General features: G+C 41.4%; 1 protein-coding gene across 1 annotated transcript; it reads right to left on the minus strand.

Annotated features, from left to right (window-relative positions):
- Window positions 1-1400: 1400 nt before the first annotated feature.
- Window positions 1401-18525, minus strand: alx4a (ALX homeobox 4a; the record flags this gene model as incomplete). Its single annotated transcript, XM_079339959.1, has 4 exons — window positions 18141-18525; window positions 6235-6554; window positions 2238-2366; window positions 1401-1721 (listed from the first exon to the last, which is right to left on the minus strand). The coding sequence occupies exons 1-4, from the start codon at window positions 18508-18510 to the stop codon at window positions 1401-1403; spliced, it is 1140 nt and encodes a 379-aa protein (XP_079196085.1). The 5' UTR covers window positions 18511-18525.
- Window positions 18526-19009: the final 484 nt, after the last annotated feature.

Genomic DNA, 19009 nt, shown 5'->3' on the forward strand with positions numbered 1-19009 from the left:
TGCTTGGTTGATGCCTCACCTGTCTTAACATCTTAGCTGTTCTTGTTGCCTCACAAACTAAATTGGTACATTGTCCTGCATGTAACATCAGATATCTGATCAGATCTGGGGCGGGGGGTTATGTCAGTCTCTACAGGCTGCTCTCCATTAACTTATTTGATGTCTATTATTTGGTTTCTAAAGAGAGAAACATCGAGAGACATGAAATAAAGCTTATACCAGCACAGTTTTACATCGCCATGTAAAAGTCCAGAAAAGGCTGCTGAACAATGACATCCTTTCAGTGTCAACACGCTGTGTAATCTCCACCAGCCTCCTCTCTTTCAAAGGTGGCCAGTGCTGATTTTGGTGTTATTTCTGGCCGAATGACTGACTAGTAGGCACTTCTCCCTGAAACTCCTGAGACTGGAAATGGTGAGGGGCACAGTTATGTCCACTTGGACTCTGTCCTCTCTGAAACAGAGCTGGCTCTGTTTGGAGACTGGCGCTCCCAGGCTCTTCAGCCCTGAGAGCAGCAGGCCTGCTGTGCCCCTCTCGTACTCCCACAAACAACTTCCTCCTCCATCCCTTCCTCTCTCTAGGGCGGCAGGTGGATTTCTCGCCCTGACCACACTAAAACAAACCACATTTCATGTGTTTGAATTGTAAATGTTGTGTGTAGAGGGTCAGACCACTTCAAACTTTTTCCAGCAACTGATATGTTTGTGTTGAATCTTCAGGCTTTACAATGTGACCGATATGCTCAACATAAAGAGGTTTCTGTAGTGCTAGCATAAAAGTGTAACTTAAGGTACACACTGATACGCTGACAAAGATTGCCTTAGAATAACATGTAAATGGCTTTTAACAAAGACAATTGAATTTGAGATTATTTTAAGGATGCTTGCTTAATCAGAAACAGAAAGACTGATGTGGAGAAAAAAAACATTGACACTCAAATTTAAATAATGAAGTAAGATAAAACAGCACCTGAACAGAGAACTACAACACTAAAAGCACTGTTCAAAAACTAATTTAGCAAATAAGTGCATGGATTTTTCTTAAAAATGTTCTTTGTACATTATCAGCACTCCACTGCAAATCCTGTTGTACAGTACAGCATCAACTCCCAGCATGCTTTGCACAAAGCTAACTTCTCTCCTGTACGGCTGCCTTCTCCCACCAGAGGGGCAGAAAAACATGGCTGTGCCACCCCACCTGTCTTTACCAAACCTCGTGTTTTTTTCTCCTCATCCATCCTGTTATTTGCAGAACTATTTTATAGCAACATTTTTGAAGGTAGTCATTGTTGCCTTTAGAGTTTTTTTTATTTTTATTTTAGTGCCCCCATGCTGGGTTTGTGTAGACATTAAAGAGGCCAACAAGACCCATAAGACCCCCCCCCAGCAAGTATCAACACATCATGTGGCCCAAGATATAGCTGCACTGTGCTCTTTGGCCTTCATCCGCAAAGCAGCGATACTAGAGGACTTGCGGTCAGGGTCCATGTTCAAATCATACGCGTTGATGCTGGTCGCCATCCCTGGAGATCCTCCAAACAGGCTGCCCATGTGCGCCTGACCCATGTGACCTCCAGGGCTCTGCACACCCAAAAAATCAGACATCCCGCTTGCAGAGTGGGGATGAGGTGTCATGCAGGGAGTCACAGTGTCACAGGGCACAACACAGCCCGGCACAGGAGACGCTGCGTTGCTACCACCGATCCAAGAAGGGTTCTGAATCTGAAATATTGATAGTTTCAACATTGGTAAAGAACAAAATAAGTGAGGCTTTCACCCCACTGGCACCCCACATGTTTAAGTTCATTAATCATGCAATCCGTCCAACAGTCAATTTAACACTACATTCATTGGCTGCTGAGCCCATGAACCTTAACTTTGACTTCTAGCTATTACCCTTTTTAGATTGATGTCCTGCCTCTCAGCTCATATCTGATTTTAATAGCACTAATGGAACAATAATTAGCATTCTTTAATTTAGCTGGAAGGCAGGACACAAAGTATAATTTTAAAGCCTCAACAGCCCAAATAGCAAGTTATTGAAGAAAAATTGTATGTGGTTAAAAGTTAATGGGCTGAAGCAATCAAATGAAAAAGGCACTGACAGTAAAGCCCAGAGCTGCTGCCTTCAGTGCTTGGTTGATGATTCGGATTCACTGATACCTCACATGTAACTTAATTTCCATAGAAATTATCTTAGCTGTTCTTGTTACCTAAAAAACTAAAATTGTTCTTTACCTGTGCATAATTCTCAGGCCGTGTCAGAAGAGGCAGCTCATAGGCTGTGGAGAAATGTGTCCGGACCTGCTGCATCTGACCAAATCGCTCTCTTTTCCTCCATTTTGCTCTTCGGTTCTGGAACCAAACCTGCCCGGAGAAAATGTTGGAATGTCATAAAACCAGCAGGGTAATTTTCTCTCTCTCTCTCTCTCTCTCTCTCTCTCTCTCTCTCTCTCTCTCTCTCTCTCTCTCTCTCTCTCTCTCTCTCTCTCTCTCTCTCTCTCTCTCTCTCTCTCTCAAAAAAGAAAACAAAAAAAACATAGTCCTTGAAATGACCAAATGTACCACCAAACATTCAAAAGGAGAAACAGTGCAGGAGAGAAGTGCTCACCTAAACCCTTTACGGGAACTTTCCATAAACCTGAGGGATCCTTTTCCATAGATAAACATCTCAAATGGAAGCATTTTAAAGATTTCCTGTCTGACAACCTAAGCCAAAAGGTTCAAGGCCAATTAACGAAACTGATATCTACAGTACATCAAAAAGGTCTTTCCAAACTCACGTGCTAACGATGCACATGTAGAAAACCAAAACTGAGTGGCATTGGAAGTGAACGGTTGTCTGTAGCCTTCCCTTCTCTGCAAAACAAAGTCTAAACACTTCTTATCCCTCTCACCTGTGCTTATTTGTTTCTGACAGAAGCCGAGCCTTTTCTAAATCACTCGCTTTTTTTCGGTAATCTTTTAGGACATCAAGATCTGACATTCTTGTTTATTGTAGGCGTCATTGTGTTTGCATTACCATCACAGTTTGTTAAGTCATTTCAATGCGTTTCTGTTCTGGGCTGCTTTTTGTCAAACTCGCTGTCCAAATTGAACCGTTTGTTTACAACACTGGACTATCTGATGGTTTCTCTCGCTCTGGACTGATTATAGCACGTATATTTAGCTCTTACCCTCTCTTACTGTCCGATGTCGTTTCTCACATTTCGTTTCGAACTAAAACAACCCGAGGAGGTAATATGTGAAACTGAATAGTGACATAGTATAAGTATGGATTGTTTACATTTTCCTTTTTAATTTCCTGAGGCCTGTAACTCCTGGCTTTGAGATGCTGTCTCCCTCTAAGTTAAAGAAGCACAGAGCAGGACGTAATCCGTCTTTCATGATACATTCATACATCTTCCATTTCACGGCCCTCTAAGGACCTGAAACTCCATCACTCTTGTTGCTCTAAAATAATGTTTCTCTATTGTTTTTAAACATATTAGTGACAAATATTAAATATCACTGTCAACAACCTCTCCAATCTGCTCACTGTCTGTTCCTCTGTGTGTGAGTCTGTGAGCTATTTTACAGGGGGGAACATATTCTTGTGTTGCACACATGCATTGTGACAGTAATTGGTAAAGACCATGACAGCTTAAGTAGCTGGTGGACTTTCAATGAGGCTTTATTTATGTTACAGCCCCAGAGAGAAAGAGCAGAGAAATGCCGAAGCGGCCCCAGCAGGAGAGCTGTACGGGGCAGAAAACACTTTGAAGTGAGAGTCCGGCTCAGAGGATTGATAACCCGCCTCTGCTGTCACTCATGTCAGCCTCCATACAAGAGTCAAAAGAAATCCTCGGCTGAGCCTGGCTTCAGTTTTCCAACACCCTCAAAGCACCAATAATATCATGGAAACATTCTGACCAATGATGTTGTTCATTAAATGTTAGTTTCTTTGATTTTTTCCCCCCCAAAATCTGCTGCCACATGACTTTGAAGTCAATTAAAGCTAATTTATGAGAACCAATGCAGTGATTTTTTTTTAAATAGTTGAATTGAATATGTTTAACTTTGCTCACAATTCTGAAATGTCTGGATACAAAATATATCTGATTGTAGCACTTTAAGATTTTTGAGATTTTTGATGAATAATCTCACTTACAAGTGTGTCCTGGCAGGCATGTTTTTCTGATCATACCATGTTACTTTTATTGTAAATTATCAATGATTTTCTTTATTTTACCACACCATATTTAAGACGGACAAATAGAGATGTGTTCAAATAGCTTTTCTTCAACTTAGAGCGGCAAATTGTTCGGCTTGAATCTTTGCAATTCTAAATCTGAAAACAGCCACTGCTGGCTTTGACTCAGCTGTTAGAAGTAACTGACGATAGAAATCATCAAATGGTGGATTAATCGTCTACGTAATGTTATTGCCACATCTGGCCCTTTAATTGTTATTTATTATTATTGTTAATATTTTCATTTACTCTTCAAAAGAACGTTTTTAGACAGCCACTTCTCTCTCTTCTTGTTGCAGAATCAAGATGCTGTGCTGTTGACTGTTGGATGTTTCTACACGCTCGTACAGACACCTGTGATCGTCTGCTGAACACCACATGTCCAAGACATCCCAGCTCCCTGAGCTCTAACAGAAGGTACATGTGAGAAATGTGATGTTGTTGAAACCCTGACCTTTGACTTTTGACCCTCCCATGTATCTATAGTACATATGACTTGGATCTGAACTCGCTATCTTCCTTTGAAAGACTGAGCTTGAAAAAGCAAACAACTCCAGGCCTGAAGGTTTCTTGACTAGAAGGTCCTTTGTTTTCTTTTGTGTGATCACCATCAGACCATGAGGTGTCATATCACTCTCTCACTATCCTCAGAGTTTTACTCTTTCTGCATTATTTAAGCCTTTTAATTAAAAAACTAAAACATTCAAACTTTTCTCGTCTTTCTTCAGTTTGAATCTTTTTCACTCCAGATTCCGAATTCATGAGCTGTGAGTCTGGTTGCGTGTGAAAAACCTGAACCGAGTACAGAGCTCTGTTCTCTAACAGACGAGGCATCTCGTGTCTTTTATCTTTTTAACTTGAGTGTTTAAGAGGGCCGCTGGGAGAGCTGAGGGCTGTAAAGCTGCATCCATCTGAAGCCGGCAGGTCTAGACTGTGATAGTGTGAGCAGCAGAGCAGCGCAGAGCTCCAAACTCTCTGAAACTCTGCACTGAGTTATAACCCTGAAGCCGCACACACTTCCTGTGTTTCACCATGAAGCTTTCTGGTGAGTGCTCATCATGTAAAAGATTGTATGTAAAAAATGTATACAGCACCATAACACAACAAAATCAAAGCATAAATGTCTAAATCTAAAATAAAAACCGAGTGCATCATCACCGTTGAAAAAAAAGCTCAGTGATCATATGACTTGGGACATCATATCGCTGACTTGCTTAAAGCTCCTGGGAAGAGTTTCACACCTACCCTGGACGCCACAGCAGGGACACATTCTTGTCTGAACAGGATGTTAATGAAAGAAAAACACAGAAAAGCCAGGGGCTTTGGTAGTCTGTGGTGCACACGTACATGCACACACATCCACACACACAAAAGCACATGTCGAGAAATTGTTGGAGGTCTTTCTCTATGTTAAACCTTTGTTAGAATACATTACAGCAGTCCTGAGCACATTATAAGTCAGAGGGTCGTCAGAGAGGTTTCTGTAAGCCTCAGGCTCCGCTAATACCATCGCAACTGAACTCTCGAATTCAGCAAACCAAACAGCTCAGGTACAAAGAAAAAAGCCCACTGAAACATCCCACAGTGGAGTCAAACTTGTCTCTTCGTATGTGGATGAAAGTCTGCTCTCCTACAATCTGCACATATGAGGCCCAGGCAGCTAAGGAACGTCAGCCCCATGGGCCCCCTGGCCTCTGTGAGCTCCCACTCCCCCACTCTCTCCACTCTCACATCACCAGATAAATCTCTCATGTTGTTCTGTGAGTGACGCTATCTCCGCAAAGCTGCAGATGTTGAAGGATCCATGGGGTTGTGGTATAACAGTCTTCTGCTATGACAAAGCCTTCTTTTTCACTTCTTGATAGGACAGGCTAGTTGTTGCATACTCGCTGAGTGTAGCTTTTTAATTTAACTTTAGTCTGCTATGTTTACTTGTTTAGTCAAACCAGCTGTTTTTGGCATCGAGCTGCACAAGAGATTGTATAAATCACTGTTGTCTATTACCTGTACTCTGGCTTCAGTCAGGTCGGTCCTCAGTGCCAGCTGCTCCCGGGCGTACACGTCAGGATAGTGCGTCTTTTGGAAAACCTTCTCCAGCTCCTCCAGCTGGTAGCTGGTAAAGGTTGTGCGATTGCGTCTCTTCTTGCCCTTGTTGCTTTCGCCACTATCACCCTTGTCCAGAGGGCTCGACAGGTCTGTGCCTGGTGGTCTATCAGAGGCCGCCTTTCCGCCCTGATCCTTCACAGACAGGTAGCTGGGGTCCATTCCAGGTGGGTCAGAGTCCGGAGCCAAGTCAGAGTCTGTCAGACCAGAACTGTCTTTACCTGCAAAAGCAAGACGCAGATGGAGACAGTTTGAAAAAAAAAAAAAAAAAAAAAGTACTGGAACCAGATTGAAAGGTTGAAATCACATCTGATCTAATTTGGTAACCTTTGTACTAAAGAGAACAATTCAGAAATATATAATGTCCTGCAGGAAAGGCAGCTTTGCAATAAGTCAGTGACAAAATCTATCACTTTTACTACAAAGGACATAAAAAGTACCGCAATGAATATGAAATGCATTATGTTACTCAACTATTCCTCATGATTTTGGCTGCAGGTTGCGGCTAGACTGATCTAAGTCATGTGTGGATCCTTCAGGAGTAAGATAATAAAGCACATGGATGAAGCTGTTAATATTGAGACTTCAAACATTTGGGTGCCTTCTTCCAAATGTTCAAACCGTCGTTCTGCAACACGTTAAATCTTCAGGGAGTTTTAACGCCTATCACATGTCAACACAAATATACGACAGCTCTTAATTTATAAAACATCCATGCATAAAGTAAGAGACTGGAATTATAAATGCTGAAAAAGGATTTAATTTAGTAACTTTCAATAATTGAGTTAGAGAGCCTTCAGAAGGCAGACAGATTTCAGTCATTTTTCAAGCCTCATTTCTACTCAGCTCTAATAAATCTGTTACTTGTAGATCCAGCATGATAATTTATCGGGTCTGATAGGGTGGAACAAAGGAGTTTCTTTCTCCTTGTGAGGAAAAGTTGTGAAATCCGTTGGCGCGTGGTTCTGAAAATGTGTGAATTTGTTTGTCTATCACCATGTGTGTAATGGATGGCCCAGATCACTGGCTGCTCACATGATCCAGTTGTAATTCGTAAATCATTTTGTGATGTGCTGGGAAACACACATCCAAGCCATAATCGAGACTGACGGCAGAAAGTTCCTGCTTTTTTTAACTGCCTAACCTCCCTCCCTTCACTATTTATCAGCTCTTATTGGGTTTGAGTTGATCCTGCAGCTGAGCCGTCACCTGGCAGCAAGATCGTCACAATTAATTTTCTTGGGGGAGTAACTTCTAGATAGACATCTTTTACTCTGTCTTTCACTCTTGCACGCTGCTGATCTGATCATAAATGTCCACAGCTCTGCCAGTGTTCATGTAAGCTGGCAGCTGTGTTGTTCCTGCCGCTGACCCTCGCTGAACTGTCCAGCTTATGTACACATCTTAGGAAGAATACGCATCCACATCGTTGAGCATGTAATGACTGGAAACAATTGGTGTCAGGCTGCTTCGGGATACCATTGAACTCTCTCCCTCTCTCTGGCTCAGTCTAGTGGTGACTCCCAGCGCTGCACCCCCCTGCTCCTCAGCACCATCTGAGGTGAAAGTTATTTTCATCTGCTCGTCCAACCATTCGTCAGGTTAGAACCTGGAGGTGTGTGTACATCTGAGCTCTGTGACAACTCTTCGTACTCAGTCAGCACAGAAGATGTCACAAAACGCACTCGGTGACCCTCAGCTCACTGCCATGTTAGGTAGTGTTCCTGCAAGGTGAGGTGAATGGATAGCTTGTCATAAAGTCACTTTCTGTCTGGTGGACACATGCGTTGAGTGTTGATTTCAAGTGTTTATGCCAACGGCACAAGTCTGAGCAGGATAAGGTGCAAGGATACGTTCACAACATTCCTTTATTTTAATCATAATTTGCTGATATGATGAGTGGACATTTTTTTATGAGGTCATTTTGCTGCTGAACTTTTATTTAATTTAAACTAATTTTGGTATTTCAGTTCTAATAAGTTTAGTTTTAATAGTAATGGTGCAACTTTTTGAAGATGACGTGTTAACTCCCTGCCAATGGTCTGCATCCAGTGTTGACATATGGACATTTTCCTCATCATAAAATGCAAAAACTGCCTCTTGAAGATGTCAGTAGTTTCTCCTCACTCACACAGATGCCAGATAGCCACATTTTGAACTTAACTACTCGTTGATGTTGAAATGATGGGAGAGTCTGGTGTTCTTTTAAACCAGTAACAAAGAGATCTTTTACTGGTAGCCATTACCAAAATAGAGATAGAGAGAAATAGAGAATTTCCCCTTGTGGGATCGATAAATCATATCCTCTTAAAAATAGTCTTGAGGTTTGCTGTCCAGGAGACCTTTGGGAAAAAAAGGTTGCTGTAACTACTTTAATTGCATTTTTTCTGTGCTGGAGAGTAAAACCTGTCTTGTGTTTTCAGTGTGCATTGTTTAGTCCAGGATTGATGCATTTTAGCTCTCTCAGATTCAGTGAGGCCTGCGGCTTTGTCAACTGGAGCTGAGGAGTCCTGGTTTGATGGCCGACTACTCTCTGTGGGTCTAACGCCTGCAACACTGCCTCGCCGTTCCTGACAAGCATGTCCTTTTAGGTTTGATGGGAGTAAATACATTTAATCCCAGCATAAATACTCTCTGTATACTTCATCATAGTTCCCTGGCATGCGCCCACAGTCCCCACCAGGCGAGGGCTGTTTGAAAGTATGAGGCCTCTCACTGATCAAAGGCTGTTGTTTAGATCGAATGTCACTGATGTTTTTTTGGCAGGGTCGGGATATTGTGACAGTCTCCTGCTTGTTGTCTGTACTGTCTCTGCTGTAGCTGCCCAAGGTGAACATCAGTGGGCCCTCCTGCCGGGCGCTGTGTGTATGGACATAAGCAAGTCTTATTGCTGACATTGGCTGTCAGGATTCAACCTGTGTGTAAACCTGCACTGAAGTAAATTCTGTAAGTGTTCTTCCATTAAAAAGAAAAAATAAGTTAGCTTACAGCTGAAATTCCTACAGTAGTTCTTGTACTGCTAAAGTACAAACGTGTCCTAACAAAATCACATCTATAAGTCCTTTCTCTTTCTATTCTTCTTTTTCATGCCAATTTGTTTTGAGCTGCAACCACAGAATGTTCTATTTTCACTGCTGTGAATCCAGCAGTCGGCATCTGTTCCAGTCTCTGTGCACATTTTGGAGAAAAATCAGTCACAGCAAAAGTTTGACAAAAAGAAATGCTAAAGTGCTTCAGAGCAAGCTCATTTATTTCTACACAGCATTTTCATAAAAGCCTACATTTTCGCACCAATTTTTTAGACCATAATTATTTTTATGGCGTAGTGTGTAACTGCTGGCATTGACTTCAAAATGAAAATAAGAAATGATATAAGACCTTCCACCGCGCCTCGTTTTTAATTTATTGAGACTCTTCCCATGTGGAATTAAGCGCCAGAATGACGTTGGAGAAGGTCAGACTTTCAGCGCGGACAGCTACTAGTTCACAGTTTAAAAGGAAGGGGCAACTTCAAAGTGTAATTTAACTGGCTGTAAAGCAACAGGGCACCTTTCCCTGCATCTTTATTGACTGGGAGGACTGGGGTCAGCTCACTGTGTTAAGAGGAAACACAATAAATAATACTACACACAGCGACTGAAGGAGATTAACAACATGTTGCTCAAACTGAAGCAAAAATATCCCGAACAGAGGGAAACATAAACGGCTTGGAGAAGGAGAGAAAAAAAAAGAACACCTTGTCTGATTTATTTTGAGAGCTGAGGGAAGGATAAATGTCCACACACTTTCTCCAATGCCACGAAAGGTATGTATTTAATCACAACGCGTTTTCAGCTGCAGAACACCTCTGCTCGAAAAAATTGTGATTAAACAAGAACTTTTTGTTGCATTAGAGAAAATGTGCAGACGTTTCTTCTCCTCTCTGCTGTTTTTATTCTGCCCTGTGCCTACGCGATGTTGTTGAGGGCAAACGTTTATTTGAAAATGTTTTGAGAGTTTTAAAGACCAACATTGACTGGCATGAAGATTTGAGTTTTTCTTGGCTGCAGACAGATGCAGGCTGAGAAACAAAAGGCAGAATAATAAGATTTATATTATTAGTCATATTCAAGAGTGCTGCATGATGGGAAACTAATAACCCATTAAAGATCTAGGTGAAAATGAACACTCACATACACTATGTACAGAAGTTAAACTTCATGTTTATTGTACTGCTGCTGATTATCTTTTTTACTCTTAAACAACTTTATGTGTATTTCAGATGCAAAAAGGGTCCTTTACCACTCCACTTCATGGACATTTTCTGACAGCAGTAGTTCCCGGTGACTTTGCAAATCTCCTTCAAAACACTTTATGAAGGTGTACGCTGGTAGCGTAGCTGTTTGGTCCTATAGGCTGGCAGGCCAAGTTCAAATCCAACCTGTGGCACCCTTTTCCCGCATGCCATTTCTCTCTCTCTCTCTCTCTCTCTAAAAACAACTCTTTTTACCCTGTTTAATTGTTGTAGATTAAATTACTCAACACTATAGACATAAAGCGGTTCAAAAGCCATACTGAGGAGAACAGATTCAGGTGATACAGGTTACCTATACAGAGGCTTCCTTGGTTTCTCATTGCTCTTTGATTATTGTAGCTTTACACTGTGCTTGTTCTGTGTTGTCAGGTGTATTCAACCCAGCATTTTGAGATGATGTGCTCACATATTATCTACATACAAACGTACAAACGCCTACACAGCTCGTTTAGTGCATTTCAAGTCTTGAACGTAGTCATAGAACCTATAAGCAGTCATTAGCCGATAACTTGGATGTTTTTGTTATTTTACTTCACTTAAATTCAATTCAATTCAAAAATATATATTTGTCCCTGGGGGGCAATTCAAAGGAAGCAGGTAATGCTAAAATTACACAAAGAAAATAAAGTGTCAAAATTTAAACACGAAATGTAAATTACAAAATTGCACAGTTAAATACACTACTGACAATAGGTTAGGGATATTGTGAGGTCCTCAGTGGGTTTCATTCATAAGTGTTTGTTTCACTTCAGTGATTTTTGGGATAGGGATACAATTGTATCAGGGTGATAAAAACACCTGATTTTGTGTTTTCCACATAACGGCCTCACTGTGTACAGTGTGCCTTACATACTGGGGCCAATACCAACAAATACAAAGATAACCATTTTCAATGTGGCATTAATGTCAACATTCTGGGGCTATAACAAGCTGGTATTGTCAGTAAGTCCCAGTTCAGCATTCAAGCAGCCATGAACACATGACGTCACTTAACAGACGAGCAGCGCCACCTGGCCATCGAGCGCCTTCAGGTCAGTAGCAGTCAGATGTTGCTCATGAACTCGGTGTGTCTGAAAGTGTCATCAGCAGACTTGCAGAAAGACACAGAACTACTGGCAGTGTTTGTGACAGACCCACGAGTGATGGACTGCAATGATGACCAGTACCTAAGGACCTCTGCACTCAGACACCTTTTTGCTACTGCCACACAGCTGCAGACCTATTCACGAGAAGTGAGGGGTACGAGGGTTTCCGCACAAACCATTCACAACAGAGTCCACCGCTTTGGCTTGAATGCCAGACGACCGTTGCAGATGACTCCACTGATACCAAGACGCCACCATGAGCATTTGCAGTGGGCACAAGACCATGTGACCTGGACAATACAGCAGTGTTCTATTGTCCTGTTCATTCATGAGTGTCTGGTCACCTTGCACAGAAATGACGGTCGTCAGCGTTGCTGGAGAAGGCAATGTGAGCGAGGCGCCGAGGTCAACATGGCCCCCAGGTTTCGCTTTGGTGGAGGAGCTGCAACAGTCTGAGCAGGCATCACCAGTCAGCGCAAAACAGATTTGGTGATTGTAGATGATTCAGTCACTGCACATTCTTACCTCAGAGACATCATAAAACTCATCATCACCCCCCAGTTCAACACACCCCCAACTTTCTGTTCATGGATGATAATGCTCCACCCCATCGTGTCACAATTTTCACAGCTTGACTTCCGGAGTCCGAAGTCAGAGTTCCTCATATGGTATGGCCATCAAAGTCCCCTGACCTGAAGCCCATAGAGCACGTCTGGGACCAGCTGAAGCAGCGACTGGATGCTCGTACCCGACCCCCATGTGACCTGACAGAACTGCATGTAGCACTTGTGGAGTGGAACGCATTGCCTCAGAACAACATCATGAGGCTAGTTAGGAGCATGAGACGTCTCTGTCGAGCTGTTATTGAGGCAAATGATGGAAACACCCGCTACTGACTTTGTCAGTTTTGGTTATTTGGGCCTATCTTTGTTATTGTCTAAATTGTTGGGGTAATAGATATTGCACTAATTAAAATGGTGTTTCTTCTCATTCATTAATAGAAATATCAAAGGGTACTATGACTTATTTTATTTAAATTCAGACCAAATAGGAAAAGCACTCATGTAAATAACAATATCCCTAACTCATTGTGAGTAATGTATATCAAAGAAGAGTGGAGGTATAATTGGACCAAGATCGGACTATAGATGTAACCAGAAATATATACAGTACTGAACAGACGTGAACAACTATTGTGCAGTAACTAGAAATGAATATATCCAGAGCTATGTGCAAATAAAACAACACTAAATATATACTAAAGCTATAGAAAAAGGAGGAACTATTAAGACCAAATGAAGCATTCGGCCGTTAAGGTGTAGCATACAGAAAAAAGTTTTCCTTTGTGACTGTGTGATAGGTAGACCCGCACTTTGAAATTCTACTCTTCTGACTGAGCAGAGCTTGGAGCCATCTCAGCCGGCTGTGCAAAACCCACAGACTGTGAAAAAAAAAAATCCATAAAGCCTCGGACCGATAAATCACCTCTCACACACTCTGTCTCCCCCTCTGTGACTCTCTGCCTCCCTGCAGCTCTCTTCCAAATGTTTCTCTCACATCATGGAGCAAAACACAATTACGATAAACTTTAAATCCTCTCTTTTAATTTGTCAGATCAAAACCTCAAAAAACATTCTGTCAGAGTGGGAGAAACTTGCTATTGCAAATATTTGTGAGCATGCACTTAAATACTTTGCTGGGAAACGTACAGTTCAGAGACTAAGAATCTGTGAGTTTAACAGCACAAAATGCAAAGGAGGTCCAAAAATCCCAATCACAAGAATGTGCCTTCCAACAATCCCTATTATGTGGTTTTATGGATATGCGTCAAATTATTGTTGGCCATAATAAAACGTTTTAAATAACCAGCGTATACTTTCTAAATGATTATCAGTTCCATGATATTTGTCCACAATGGAAATACAGCAGATTCATGAAGAATAGAGAATTTGCAATTATTGTTCAGAAGGTGCTACAAAAATGCTTGCACAATGCACATAACAAAATATAATTTAAATTCAGTCAATTTAGAGTGAAGTGGCTTTTAGCTGTCCCACGCGGTTGTTTTTGTGTGCAGTTTAAATGGCGCGTTGACAAAAAGAGCAAAGTAAATCCCTGGATTGTCTGAGGCTCTTTGCCCTGCATGCTGTTCTCTCCCTCTCACAGTCATGCAAACTGAGCCTAATGGAAATTGTTCGGCCGAACTTGAAGCTAAAAGGTAAAATGATCCTCAGTCCTTGTCACCTCCACTCAAGTCACTGACTGGCTGAAGTGTGCCACAGTCGTCTGGGCTGTGTGGCTGGTTCCCATTACTCCCCACTCCAACCAATCAGCACAGATGGCCATTACCAAAAGCTGAAGTACGTGCAGGTTTAAAGATGGTGGAGGAATAAAAAGAAAGGAGGATGAAGTGACAAAACCTCACAATCCAGTGCAATCATACCTGAATTTACAGGAGATAAGGTTCTTGACATGCTCCTGCAGGGGATTACAGATTTACACTTAAAGGGCTGCAGAGCTTGATTGAATTCATGCTTTGCCAAAGAAATAAATTGTGGTTTAAAGTGGCACTAACTGCCGCCTCTAATGTAGTTAAATTACACACAAGCAGTGTGTTATTTGTGCAAATTTGTCATTACCCTGCAAAATTGGTTTCTAGAAAAAGGCAGAAGATGACTAAAGGCAAGATAATTAGGCCAATAATCTAACACCAGTGCAACAACACAGCACCATTCTTTGTCTTGGTGTCATTAAATGTTTACTGAGTAAAACGTGATCCCAAATGTTCCACAGTGTTTTGCTTTGAAATCAGAGTTTATGTAGGGGGTTTCCAATGGATTTTCTCTGCTTTGTGCATGCAGGGAGGCTCAGCCTGCTCTCCAAACAGACGAGGGCAGGAAGCCTGGTTAAAGGTCAGCACCTCTCAGACACCGAGAGAAGACACGGACACATCAAACGAGGAAGAGTGACGTCTCCGGAGGATCACAAAGATGAGGATGGGGCTGCTTCAAGACTAAGAGGAGACAGGTTGAATCTTCCTCATGGGCCCTTATTTAGTCCCTTTGCAGTTTAAGCATTTAATGTGGATAGAGTGAATCTTTCAGTTTAGGATGTTTAGTTTGTGAAATAGTTATTTTTACTCTACTGCATGCATTTGATATCGGTGGTTTCTAAATGACTGCAGATGTAAAAATGTAATCACCTTAACTTAGTGTGTTAAAGATTTAAATACAATGGATTGGGTCAATGTTTATTAGTTAATTGTTTGTCTTTAGAAAATATTTTTTTTATTAACCACAACATTTGGACAAGAGGTCATTTTTTTGTTAAAACCCTCACCTAAGACATCAGCTTGAAACACTGTGATTAATAAACCTTTTTTGTGGCATTTTTTCTCATTGTGCTTTATTGGCACTGTCCTACACTTATGTGCTGAGTGTAGAACTACCTCATTTTTCTTCTTCAGAAAATAATCAGATATTACCGGTACTGATTAGATTTTCATCGTTGATACTTTTTTTTAATGTTTCTGTTTTTTAGATATCCATATGTCTGTTAGAGCCAGACAAGTCTGCATTCTCTGTTTAGACATAATGCTGCCGGTGTGTCAGGCTGAGCCCCAAGCCGTGTTTGAAGACATCCCTTGTTGAATTCATGTTGCTAAATTACTGGCAATGTGCTGATTAGGAACATATAATAGTGTAATGTATTGTTTTCTTTAGGCCTAAAAGATCTCAGTTATAGTTGGCGGCTTTGAGAGCCATCATCACTTTACCTTTGACTGACTGCATCAAGCCACAAAGCATAACAAGACAACCTGTAAGTATACTCTGTGATGTGTAAAATGCACGTTGGATAAAAGAGGTATGGCAGTATGTAAAATACAGCAGGATTTTCCAATAAACACATCAGGAATCATTTATCAATTTCTGCTCAGCCTGTGAGTTCAGCATATTTGACTGCTGCCTTCAATTTATGTTCAGTCAGTCAGAGATGTAGAAGTCAGTAAAAGGTGGTTAAGTCCAACCAGCAGTCAGTCAGAATCACAGAGGAAGCAGCCACCAGTCTCAATGAATTTCTATGGAATGTTTTTATACCAAAGCAGATTTTGTTGTATTTATACTTTCAATATGCTGAAGATATGTTGATTAAAATACATTAATTTTACACATTTTAAATGTTATGTTCTTAATTATAACAAGCTACATTTGTCACTGAGGGCCATAGTGAGTATAGGGAAATGAAGTCAGAGAGGCTGACATCTGAGTCGGATTAATGCAGAGCTGCTCTTGTCTAAACGCTGAGATGTTTTTTCCTGCCTCTTCACTGTGAATCCGGTCACAATGTTCAAGACTCTTTGTTGTTATAGTTAACCTGACAGCCTTCACGGATACATTTGACTTTACAAGTCCAATCCTGAGGGGAAAATATCAAGGGGAATAAATAAAATGGGATGAATATTCTTACGATTTTTCTCTTCGCTGCAGTTTGAAACTGAACAATAATGCTTTGAATAGAGCCTTTATAGAAGGACACTTATGAATTTACCTTCTTATTTTACCTCGGCTAATAACTGCAGATTGTTTACGACATAATGTAAAATCTAGATTTAGTCGAAGTCCATCTATGGCAGGGTTAATGGTATAAAAACAGATTTTGATAAAAGTACAGTGTTAGTTTTTTAAAGACAGATCTCTCTTCTTGGACTTTATGGAGCCAGAAGGTTTTTTGTTTTTGTTTGTTTCGCAGGCCGATTTCCTGAAACTGCTAAAAGTGCTTCAACAAAACATTTCAGAAAAACACTGAGAGACAAGCAGCGCGCGCACGTCAAGGAAAGGAGTGATAGCTTTATGCGTCAAAGACACCCCCCCCCCCCCCCCCCCACACACACACACACACACACACACACACACACCATATTATTACTCTTATTAACATTTTAGAGCCACTGTTGTTCCTGTCAAAGCTTATTGGAGGTTTTATTTATGCGTCTATTGTAAAACAGGATTTTACTGGATTTGTGGAAAGTTGGAATTCAACGCACCAGTCAAAAAAAAAAAAAAAAAAAAACTTCGCTCAATAATGGAATCTTTCATTTGTGATATGAACAATTGTTTTACCTGTTTGAATTACTAAATAAGTAGTTTTCGCATTTTAGGTGTCCGGGGGAAAATTTACAGTTTCAAACGCAGAGAGAGAGAGAAATTAAAATCCAGAATAATTCTTTAACGAGTTTATACACCATCAAATCCACTAGAGAAATAACATTTGAGTGGAATGTGTGTTAATGCGTTTAACAAAAATGAAAAACGTTTATTCTGAATTGGAATCAGTTTGTGTTGCTGAAAAACTCTTATTGATGTTCCTTCATTTTCATGTTTAAGTGTGTGGCCTAGAGCTGAACACTAAGGCTTAACTAAAGTAAGCAAAGTAAGTTAACATATCAAATGTTTGTCTACTTGAGTGTGTGTGTGTGTGTGTGGGGGGGGGGGTGCAGGAAAAACCAGGTTAATTTATTCTGCTTACATTTAAATTCACAAGAAGCATCCCTTTCCACTTTATGGATGTAACGTCCTGATTCTCTACTTTTCATTCCGGTTCTCAAGAAGTCTTGGGAGGCGAATGTTTTCTGTTGAGGGAAAAAAGGCGTATAAAGCCTCTTCAAAGTGGCCGGCAGCCTAACGAGGGTCAAAGTTTTATTTCCCCTCTCATCATTCCCTCTTAACAGCGCTGCCCTGCACAATTAAAGCTAATTGGAGCCAATCAGGGAGCGCAATGAAATGAAAATATTATCAGTTGTGAGCTCACTGCATGCGCCATCTGAAAACCTGCTAATTCAATTGTCCGACCCTGCTCCGATATTGAGGATTGTAATGCAGATTATCGCATTAAAAGCCCCGTAATTTAATTTTGATGGCCAAAGGAACAATTTGATAGTCGGGCAGATTATGGCTGTTCTTAACTGTGTTACGCACATCGCTGCTGCTCCATGTCGGTATGGGCTGAGCGACCAGGGAGAAGTTTACTGATGGTTTTTTTTTACGCACAAAGGACATTTACAATGTTATAGGAGAGTATAGAGGAGAGGAAGAGTAGGCTAATACACGATTTAAAACATGTTAAGAAAAAAAAAGTGAATTTATCACAGAGGTTGTGAAGGCACATTTCGGATCAGTCGGAGAAATAAATCTCTCAGTTCAATTTGTTGCGTTCAAGGAAGCAAAGTGGTCATTTTACGCGTTTGTGCCGAACAAAACTTCCGAACCATTCAGGCTAAATTGGCGGATCTGCACAGATATAATATATTATCAGACAATAAAAAAAGTTATTACGAAAACAGAACTTACTACATTTGAACAAAACAATAAAAAGCTATATTTTGTGATGTAACAGCCTAACAAATCAAATCCAGTATTTTCTCCACTCACCATAGCACGGGATAAGCACTCCGTTGTGTCCGCTGTCCTGGTGCAGTTTGCCCTCCTCGGGGGGTGTTTTGCAAGAAGACCTCTGCATGAAGAGGTGGTATTTGCTGAAAGTGCCTTGCCCAGCTGCAGCGGCATCCAATGACTGGCACTCCTGCTGTTGCTGCAACTGGAAGGGGCTCCGGGACTTTTCTCCGTACCCCTGACCTTTGTTCGGCAGGAAGGCTGTGGGGCTGTATTTGGTGTCAGAGGCTGGATATGTCCTAAAGTGGTCCGTGTGGTGTTGATGATCCCTACCTGGCGCTGCAGATGGGCTATAATATGAATCCATCGATGTCATATCGCTGTATGAAACGCACGCCTCGGCGTTCATGCCTCAAAAACTATGCAAGGGGAGAAATACACCCAAACTTTTTTTTTCTTTCTCTCCGTCTCTCTCTCTTGGTAAGGGAAGCGCAAACACCCCTCCTCTCCTCTTCCTCTACCTCATGAACACACACACAGAGACACACAGACACACACACGCACACATGCACACAGACACCAGAGTGCAGCTGGGTTTGGTTATAAAACGATTCAGATCTTTTCCAGGAACCACTGTCGTTGACCAAACAGTCCAAACTCCCCCTCAGGTTGGAGCAGAGTTACACAAACGCGTCTTCCCTCAGAGGACGGGATGCAGATCTCCTGGCTTTTAGGACCTTTCCCAAGTGACTCTGTTGATGACATGAGAGGGTTAGGTCGCTTATTAGCAGAAAAAGAACAGAAAAAAGTTTGTGAAACAGGGGCGGGGGGCTTAACACATGACATTAATGCAATTTGGATATGAATGCAGCCCATGAGTGATGGCACTGGGGCGGAGAGGGAACAAT

Source organism: Symphodus melops (genome assembly GCF_947650265.1).
Source record: "Symphodus melops genome assembly, chromosome: 3".
Taxonomy (NCBI): domain Eukaryota; kingdom Metazoa; phylum Chordata; class Actinopteri; order Labriformes; family Labridae; genus Symphodus; species Symphodus melops.